This window comes from Gossypium arboreum, chromosome 9, assembly GCF_025698485.1.
Source record: "Gossypium arboreum isolate Shixiya-1 chromosome 9, ASM2569848v2, whole genome shotgun sequence".
NCBI lineage: Eukaryota > Viridiplantae > Streptophyta > Magnoliopsida > Malvales > Malvaceae > Gossypium > Gossypium arboreum.
In genome coordinates this window covers 81,166,036-81,176,058 of record NC_069078.1, presented here as the reverse complement: position 1 = coordinate 81,176,058, position 10,023 = coordinate 81,166,036, and the positions used below count along the sequence as shown (strand labels likewise).

The 10,023-nt window shown below is 32.7% G+C and overlaps 1 protein-coding gene across 2 annotated transcripts; it reads left to right on the top strand.

The window, feature by feature from the left end:
• The first annotated feature begins 1,291 nt into the window (after window positions 1–1,291).
• LOC108450414 (uncharacterized) lies at window positions 1,292–7,036 on the top strand. Of its 2 annotated transcripts, none has more exons than XM_017748026.2 (11): window positions 1,292–1,556; window positions 2,505–2,714; window positions 2,916–3,097; window positions 3,193–3,873; window positions 4,003–4,080; window positions 4,857–5,181; window positions 5,264–5,463; window positions 5,945–6,021; window positions 6,190–6,291; window positions 6,484–6,670; window positions 6,757–7,036. In XM_017748026.2, exons 2-11 carry the CDS (start codon window positions 2,528–2,530, stop codon window positions 6,847–6,849), a joined length of 2,112 nt encoding a protein of 703 aa, XP_017603515.1. In that variant the 5' UTR covers window positions 1,292–1,556; window positions 2,505–2,527; the 3' UTR covers window positions 6,850–7,036. The 2 variants fall into 2 exon arrangements, with proteins under 2 accessions (XP_017603515.1, XP_017603516.1); XM_017748027.2 differs by having other exon boundaries at window positions 1,297–1,556; window positions 2,539–2,714.
• Window positions 7,037–10,023: the final 2,987 nt, after the last annotated feature.

Below are 10,023 nucleotides of genomic sequence, written 5' to 3'. Positions count from 1 at the left end.
TATTCAATTACTATGTATTAATCCCATATTCAACTCACTAATTTCTCACTTTAATGTTTTGAGCAGTTCGATTTAAGAAATTCAATCTTGAACATAATTTTCTGACACTGATGAAAATCGAGTCGTTATAAGTAGCATCTCTCTAAACAGCTTGAAATTGATTTAGCGCCGAATGTTTCTTATGAAAAATATTATCGAATGAATCCTTTGAAAGCTTAACATCGTTTGTAACAATATTTATAACTCAACCCAACAATGTGGGGTAAGCATTCTAACATCATGTGAATATCAAAGGAAACCCAGGATTTGTCAGCCAAGCAAAGGCTGAAAATCTTTAGGTGGTATACAATTATTCATCATATTTAGAAGAACAGGGTGATGATCAGAATACGATTGGGGCAAGTTAAGCACAATAACTTCGGGAAAGTATTGACAATTTTAACATTAAGAAGAACACGATCTAATCTTTCTTGTAACACCACTTGGTCATGAACCATCCGTACCTAATAAAAGATGAACTAGAACAACCGGCATCCATGAAATTACAGGAACTCCAACGGTGCCGAAATCGAATCATTCGATCAAGACAATTTGTGGCACCCCCTCCATTGTTCCAACAATACAATGTCATTTAAATCCCTTAAAACTAGCCATACAGACTATAAAGTCGACCCCTACTGTGCCATAGCCTTCAAGAAACGGTTCTTAGCATCCGAATTAAATTAAATGTACATAAATGAGGAAACCCACTCCATATTACCCTCTCGTATACGACAATGAATAACTTGGTTTGAAAAAGAAAGAATGTCAACCTGAAAAGAACCTTCGTGCCAAAGAAGATTCGTAACCTACAACTAAAGTGTAATCTACTCTCTAAATGCTTCCCCATCCCCGTCATAGCCTTTGTTTCAAGCAAACACAATAAGTTAGACAATTTACGACATAACAGATCATAATAATTTCACAAAAAGAATGCATTATTTACCCCTTGACAAGTTCATAAGAAGGTCTTTATTGAGAGGAATGAAACGAGGAAGTGCCTCATCAATAGGTCGAATTGTATGTGGGTACAACAAATGCCCATGTAGTATAACCTCACACATTATGTGATATTATTCGATTCTGAGAGATCTCCATGGTGCTCCCCTTGCTCTAAAACTCAAATATCACTTCATTTTGAATATAATCACCTTTAGCACAAATTAAAAACACAAATATATATTTAAAAATAATATACTATAAATAATAAATTTTTGTTTTAAAACTAATTAATAATATCAATAGCAACTTTTCTAGATGCTTCCACATTATTCTATTCATTTCAATTACTCTCAAACGCGAAGGTTAACGCTGGCCAATCACCAATGCCCATTTCGTTTGATGCAATTGACAGCACATATAAGAACTGCCATTTTGTTGTTTCCATTTTCGCGCTTCATCTCACTCACTGACTGAGCGAGCGAACAAGCCACAAATATCACCACCCTTCTCTTTTCTTCTCCACCAAGTCTTTGCCCTTTTCTGTATTGCTGGCTGCAAACCAAACTACATCCACTGTACGATTATCTCTCTCCTTTTTGCTTCAAAGCTTCTTTGAATGTGTCTTATGTTTTGGATTTATCGGCTTGGTTTTCAACATGAATTTCCTCTTCTTTTTGCTTTCTTGAATCGGTGGTGGTTCTTTCATTTTTCTTTATCGCTTCCCCTTTCTTCTGCATTCACTGGATTCTGTTTCTTTTGAATTTATTTTAAATATTAAATTTCTTTCTCTTTATTCTGTTTCTCAGAATCCCTATCATCCCATGCACCAAATGTATCTTTAGGGTTTATTAATCGCTCATATTAAAAAAATGTCTTTGATTGTTTTGTTTATTAACACTGCTATATCTGCTTACTGCAATTTTAGATTGCCAGCAGTATAATCAATGTCGCGGTTTGTCATTCGCTTAATGAATTTGCAACTATCTAAATTTGAGAAATTTTACTATTAATTTTTCCATTAAAATTTGTTTCCTCGAGGCTTTTGTGTTCCATATGTTGTAAACAATACATCGCATGATTAGTTTGATGTTGTTTCTGTGTCAGTTCCAAGATACCTATTAGATTTTTTATTACGGTGAATGAAAGTTGTTTCTTGAATTCATTGTGGCTGCTTCCTTTTAGGTGTTTGTGTTTCTTATATTTCCAACAATACACTACATAATGAATTTAGTTGTTCTCTCTTACAGCAAAATTGAGAAGTTTTACATTTTTTTCCCTGTATGTTGATTAGAAACCGTTACTTGAGTTCATTTTGGCTGTTTATTTGAGGTTTTTCTGTTTATTATATTGTCTAATCCTTTTAATCAGTAGGAATTTACTGATCTCAGCATTTATAGAATACGGTTATATCGTGAACTTTGCTTACTGTTTTGCACTAGTGACGATAGGATTAGGATATAATCAAGTTCATATTGTTTTCATAGGTTTGATATGAACATATTTTGTAATCTGTGATCATATAGGATTTACCTTCTCTAATTCACATATGGATCACAGAATGGTGGCGGGCAGGAAACAACAAAATTTCATAGTTAATGGAAATGCCCCTCCAACTCCAAATGCGGCCAACTGTGTTGTGGCTACCAGAAATCTAAGGAAGAATCAACTTGGTGGTGTCATATTCGGGTGCAAGAACACCACCTACAAAGAGTGTCTTTTCAAACAGCTTTTTGGTATGTCATTTTCATTTCAGCTGCCTTTTTTCCAGCACTTGTTTTTGAGTTACCATATTTTTTCTTCTCAATCCTATTGAATGAGTTCCTTTTTGGTTAGGAAAGTTCACTCAGATTATTTTTATGGATTTTTTTTTTTCGTTTCATTCTTTCAAAGAAACTTTCTGAGTGCCGTGGTAATTCTTGATTTTGTTTTATCAGGCTTACCTGCTCAACACTTTTCGTATGTGAGGAACATTGATCCAGGATTACCATTATTTCTGTTCAACTACAGTGAGCGAAAACTACATGGAATCTTTGAGGCTGCTAGCCATGGTCAGATGAACATTAATCCATATGGATGGACAACTGACGGTTCAGAGAAAACACAATATCCTGCACAAGTATTTTTGCTATAAAGTTCCTTTCTGTTTAATCTATTATTTACTTTATTTTTTCATCTATTGCTGATATTTTTTTTTCTTTTTTCTGAAATAAGGTCCAGATTCGTGTTCGAATGCAGTGCCAACCATTGCTTGAAGAACAGTTTAGACCTATTATTTCAGACAATTACTACTGCCGCAATCATTTCTGGTTTGAGCTAGACCATGTTCAAACGAATAACTTAATGTCCTTATTGGCATCATTAGCAGTTTCTCCAAGCACTTATATGCCTCAAAATACGGCAAAGTGGAGAAATATTTTCCTGCCTCTTCCTTCATCTGGCACAAAAAAGGAAGATGAAGGGTTTAGACCACTTGCTCCTGAGATGGAGCAAACTAATCATACAAATGGAAAATGGGAAACAGATGTTTTCTTTGATGACATAAAAGTAGCAGATGATGAATGGAAGCTCTCAGCTTCAGAGGTTGAGCATTTTAGTCAGTCGAGTAGTAAATCAGAGTCTACTGACTGTGCTCCTTTTGATTCACTGGAAACTAATGTAGAGCCAAAGACTACAGGACAAGGAGAGAAAGATCTTATACTAATTAAACTGAAAGAACTGGCTCAAAAACGTAAAGATCAAGATGTTTCTTTGATGGATAATGTGGAAGATTCCACAGTTATGAAAGAGGCACACATTGAAGATGGGGTTTTGTTAAGGGAGCAAACAGATTTGTCGCAGAGGAAGGAAGATGGTGCTTGTTCATCATCTGGTTGTCAATCCATTATATCTAAGGTGACTGGGAAGCTCTATTATTCAAATATATTAATAGAGAAGCAGGAAGGGGTAGATTTGGTCTATTTCTTTCATTGGGAAAAAAAGGAAGGAAAAGTTCTGATCTCATTTATTTTTCTTTTTCTCTAGTTGATCCAAGAGATGGAAGAGCTAAGGACATTTAAAGCAGAACAATGTGGGAAGATGAGTCAAATGGAGCAAAAACTGGTGCGAATATCACCAGATCACTTTTTGTCTCTTTTCATCTGGCAATATTGATAGTATGATATTAAACAACTGAAAGAACACCTTTTTCATTAAAAATATTATTCTGGGCTTATTATATTCTGACTCTAGTTTTTGCTGCTATTTTAGGTGTTTATCTATAACATCATGTATAATACTCTAGTCTAGAATGATGGATTTAAGAATAACAGAACAATTTCACTTGGAATCTATATCCAATTGGACTGAGACTTTTCTTGACTGTATTATGTCGAAGCACATTATAGAATACATGTAGTTGCAGATAAGGTATTCTTTTTAAATTGGATGTGTGCCATAGATATACACTCTACAAGTAGTCAACAAGACCTTTCTGGAGTGTGGACATGGAAGAAAGTGTGATATTAGAGAAACTGATAAAAAAATTATGTCTAGATCCTTAATTAAGCTGATGACCTAGAAAATGTCACTCTTATCTGATACTATGAATGACAAAATGAGAGATTTGCAGTGAAACGATTGTTTATCTCACTGCCACTGATAGAAACACTGATTTTCCATTTCTTTCAGTTAATAATATTATGGTAAAATTGATCCAAAATTATGATCTTTATGGCAGTTTTCTTGACCTTTATCCTTATGTTTGGTTCTCCATCCTTCTAAATTATGTGTGCTCTGAATCTACAATAGACTAATAGTAACAGAAAACTGTGCATGCAGAGTTTGTTTGTTTAAATCCAATCTATGCAGTGGATAATACTTATAATCTTGATTTTTAGATTGCAGCGGAAATGGAAATTCAACAGCTAAAAGATCGTTGCCGGAAGTTGGAATCTTTGTCCAGCCATTCTGTAGAACATGTTAATGAAGTGGAAATTGAACCTGCTGAGGAGCTGCAATTGGATCCTACTAAGTCAATATTTTTAGTGGGAGGATACAACGGCCAATTGTGGTTATCAACACTGGATTCTTACTTCCCATCTGACGATGTGATAAAATCAGTTCAGCCAATGAGTTCTGTGCGTTCATATGCTTCAGCTGCACAGTTGAATGATGAGCTCTATGTCTTTGGTGGTGGTGATGGTTATTCATGGTATGATACAGGTATTAGCTTGTCCTAAAGTCTTATTTTTTCTTTTGAGGAAATTTTCTTTAAGTCTCACGTTTCTTTTATGTTTTTGTCAAGTTGAATCATACAACCCATCAAGTGATCAGTGGACACCCTGCCCTTCCCTAAAGGAGCAAAAGGGAAGCTTAGCTGGAGCTGCATTGGGTGGCAAACTCTTTGCCATTGGTGGTGGGAATGGGATTCAATGCTTTTCAGACGTTGAAATGCTTGACTTAATTCTAGGACGTTGGATCAGCACGCGTTCAATGCTACAAAAGGTGAATGTAGTGCCTGACATTTCCTTTTGGTTATTGTAAAAGTATCTGGTATTCTAATTTTCTTGGCGTAGAGAAAATGGATTATCTAGTTTCCCTGTTGAGAGAGGTCTCGGATATTTATTTGAAGGATTTCTTTCCAATAGGCAATAACTGAAAGCATATCAAATAACTACTAAATTTTCAATTTCAGGACAAGGATGCTCTTAATGTCTTATTATTATCTCCCATTTAAAGGAGTAATATGGTTAACATTTGGTTTAAAACTCAAGTAACTTAAAGAAGCGAGGAGTCATCTTTTCTTGAGTTTTTGCCTCTATTTGGATTTTATGCTTGTTATGTCTTTATTTATTTATCATATATGTCCTATCATGGATGCTTTCAGCATCATTAAAATTTGAATTATGCAACTCTTTTGTAACATGCATCAAATATTTATATTTAAGTTATTAATGTTAAAATTTACCTGGACTTGGTTTTGCAGCGATTTGCTCTTGCTGCTGTGGAACTTAATGGCGCAATTTATGCCACTGGTGGATATGATGGGAATGATTACCTGAAGTAAGTTATGAGGTCATTTTCCTTTTTGGTTTTCTGCATATGTTTGTTATCTTTAAACATGCACACATGCTTCATTCATGAAACCCGCTGTATGGTAACAAACTAATTTGTTGTTCATTCACCCTGGCCGCGATCATTGACAGTTGACTTAAATTTCCAACATGTCAGGTCTGCAGAAAGATTTGATCCCAGAGAGCATTCATGGACTAAAATTGCAAGTATGAGCACGAAGAGGGGCTGCCATTCACTGGTGGTTCTGGATGAAAAACTGTAAGCTTTTTCTTTTTTGGTTATTTGTTGTCATTATATTATTAGCTCCAGTTGTGAGTTTTAGAACTGCTTTAGTCGATGGCCGTGTTGTGGATATAACTTAATCTTGTCCGGGTTATTGACCTCAATTATCAGTAAAAGCAGAGTAGAAGTGATTTCACTATCTTCCTAACAAGAATGTTCCTTGGATAGATATGCTATTGGTGGTTTTGATGGTACTAAAATGGTTCCAAGTGTTGAAATATATGACCCACGTATGGGATCATGGATGAGTGGAGAGCCAATTAACCAGGCAAGGGGATATGCAGCTGCTGCTGTTGTTGAAGGACTAATATATGTAATTGGAGGTCTGAGAGCTGGTGAAGATATCGTAGACTCGGTATGTTCCTTTCTCTTTGGGATTCATTCTGTAGGTGAACCGATTACTATAGTAGGTTGATTTTTAAATTGCTGGAACCTTTACAGGTAGAATGTTACGAAGAGGGTGGGGGTTGGCAATTGAAAACTAGCACGGCTGTTGGCAAAAGGTGCTTTTTGTCGGCCATTATTTTCAAGTGAACATACAGCAAGCATGGGTTTAGAGGGGGCAGCAGATGTTACATATGGTTTCTCACTTGCTATTGATTTGAGTCCCTTGGGGGTAGTGTGGGATGGGATGGGATGGGATGGGATGAAACATATAAATATACACTGTTAAAACGTGAACGATTCAGTCTTATTAATCAATTTTGGACTTTACCTTAAATTGTGGAACCCTGAAAAGGCTTCGACTTATGAACATTAGATTAACCTCTCGCAGGTAGGATTAGAATTTCTAATTCTGCATTAACTATTATATAATTTAGTTGGCATAATTTGAAATTTTGGATACATCCATGATCTACAATGAATACATTAATTAGGTTTTAATAAAAAATATAAAATTTGAATTTGTCATATTCATAATTATTTTTACATATTTAACATAATATAACATTTTCATCTAAACTTGGCATATATATATATATTTTAATTTAGTATCTTAAGCTTCTTCTTTTTTAGTTCAGTTTGAGAACTTAAAACACTTTTTCATATTTTGGTTCCTAAATATTTTGGTCCAATTTGATATCCAAGTTCACCAATCACTATATAAATTACTCGAATATATTAATAATGTTAATTTTTGAGATAACAAAATAATCATTATAGGATCAATACATGATAAATGACATCATATTTATTTTTAGTGTGTTTTAAATGTTCAATCATATTTAGCTGAATTAATTTATTTTATTTTTAATTTAACATAAAAATTTTATTTATTTATTTTGAGTTTTTAAAACACTTGTTTCTTTTTAATGTTTATTTCTGAAGCGTGATGTCCAAAACATAACTTTTGAACATGAATTTTCCCCTATATAATGATATTTTTGTGAACCGAAGATTTTATAAAGATTAAGCCATGCTTTAAGCATGCAACTCCTTTTGCTATTAACAGTCAAAGCAATTTTAAATTCAATCACAATGAAAAGTAAAATTTGAACATATTGTTTAGCAAAACAAGAAAAACTCTAAATAATTGTAATTATTTTTGTCATTAAATTCCATATCGTCGGCCACATATTAGTCTTACATTAACTATTTTTGTTCGCTTATTGATAACTAAATTGTTAGTGTTTAGGGTTATTTGTATAACATTTGACAATTTTAGGTATCAAAATTGACAAAAAATAGTTTAAGTATTAAACAAGGAAAAAAATAGTTAAATTTAAGTATCAAATTGGACCAAAAATTTGGATACCAAATTTTTTTTAAAAAAGTGAAGTTTAGGTATCAAATTAGACCAAATAAATTTAGTCAGCAAATTATAAAAAAATGTGTTAAAAATTGATACACTAAATTAAGTTAAGTTTTTGCTAATTTAAGAAATACTGTGAAGTTAAAATATCAAATTAAACTTTTTTTTTTAGATCTAAAACGTTACTTAGGAGAAAAAATCTCTCACAAGGTACATCACAAAAAATTATTGAAAAATAAATTAAGTTATAAATTATATAGCAAAATAGATTAAATAAACTGAGAATACGTCATATTTTAGATGGCACCAAAAACTTTTGTTTTCAGCTATTTTAGAGGAAAATTTGTATCGGTTTTCTCTCTTTTTGTTGTCCAACCTATTTTATTAAATAATTTTAAAGTATTTTAGATAGGATGAAAATTGATTTGTTTTTCGAAAAAACTTTGTACATTGACTTTTTTCATCATCTTCTTTTATTATTGGACTTATTTTACTAAATAATTTAATTTATTTATTTATTATAAAATTTAATTTTTCATTTTATATATTAAAAAATCTCATAACCTAAGCTCTAGTCAAAGACAATCAACGTAGGTATTGATAAAGAAAGATGGAGAAATATTTGCATATAATATAATCACGTAAATAGGAATGGTTTGCAAAACATGATGAAATGGAAAAAAAAAAAAAAAGAAAGAAAGAAAGAAAGAAGACTACAGTTTGGATTTAATTCTGAAGCAACTAACTCCCCAGTATTAAACCATTTTATTTTGTTTCTATACATTTAACCTTAATGGGTGCAAATCTCATGCAGATCTCCACCACCAGCACCACCAAAAGTTATTTAGGGACATAAATTAATGTTAGTGGTAACGCTAATATTCTGCCATCAATCTAAAGGCAAAATAAGAGTCCAGGCATTATAGATTAATGATTTCAATATCTACATTTATTTCTTTTAGAAAAATGGAATTTCTTTTATTTTATATCAACAAAATCTTCTTTTATTCTCCGTATGATTTAAAAGCAATGTTACTACACTTGGAAGATAAAAGGGTAGATTGGGAGAGGAAGGTATGCAAGAATAAGGTAAACTATTGGGGCACACGAGTTCATGTTTTGCCTGCTCTTCAATAATTAACTCAATAAACATTCTTTTAAAGAGACGAAGGGCTCAAAACATCACAAAGTAGTAACGAATGAAAATGAAATACATACACGTTACTTATATCTCCTTTATACCCAAACTTAGCCTTCATGACTTTGGCTATTCGTAAGCCATTGTCTTTCGTAAGAGTGTGTGAAGATTGGTTGATGTGTCTTCATCTCATAAGGTCATGTGTAGGGACTCTATGGCATGAAATGTAATAATTTTTTTTTTTGGAATTTTATACTATAGAATACTTGTGTCGCCATTGTATATGACAACACTACTTTTTTGCACACCCTCAATCTGCCTATGGGAACAATTTTAAATTAGCCTTTAGCTTTTGAAACCTAATCAATTTTTTTTTTTTTGTTAAAGCTGAAAACTTAGCTTAGATTACACTTAATCATGGGTCGAATCACCTGCCCAGGCTTGAAGTTCCGCTCAAAAAGTGAGAGGGCTTTGACAAATATATAGGCTTAAAAAGTGAGATTGGACATAAATTAAGACCCGTTTTTTAAACAAGTCGGGCCTCAGGTACAGTTTTTTGGCCCAGGTTCGACCAAAATCACATGTCTATACTTTCTTTTTTTTTATATTTTCAATTTGTTAAGAAACATTTATTTTAATATTTTTAGTGCACTTCATGTATTATATTTATTAAAATTTGTTTTTATATAAAAATAATAATATAAAAAAAATTATTACAGTCAGATTGGGTTAAGTCAAGTTTGGGTTTAGCATTTTTAATATGAGCCGAGCTTGGACAAAATTTTAAATATATTTTTCGGATTAGATTCAATTTGAA

Bases quoted from the DNA above. Each gene is read 5' to 3' on its own strand.
- LOC108450414 (XM_017748026.2), top strand. From the start codon at position 2,528: ATGGATCACAGAATGGTGGCGGGCAGGAAACAACAAAATTTCATAGTT. The intron at 3,098-3,192 runs GTATTTTTGCTA...TTCTGAAATAAG, and splicing joins AAACACAATATCCTGCACAA to GTCCAGATTCGTGTTCGAAT. The intron at 6,022-6,189 runs GTAAGTTATGAG...CCAACATGTCAG, and splicing joins GATGGGAATGATTACCTGAA to GTCTGCAGAAAGATTTGATC.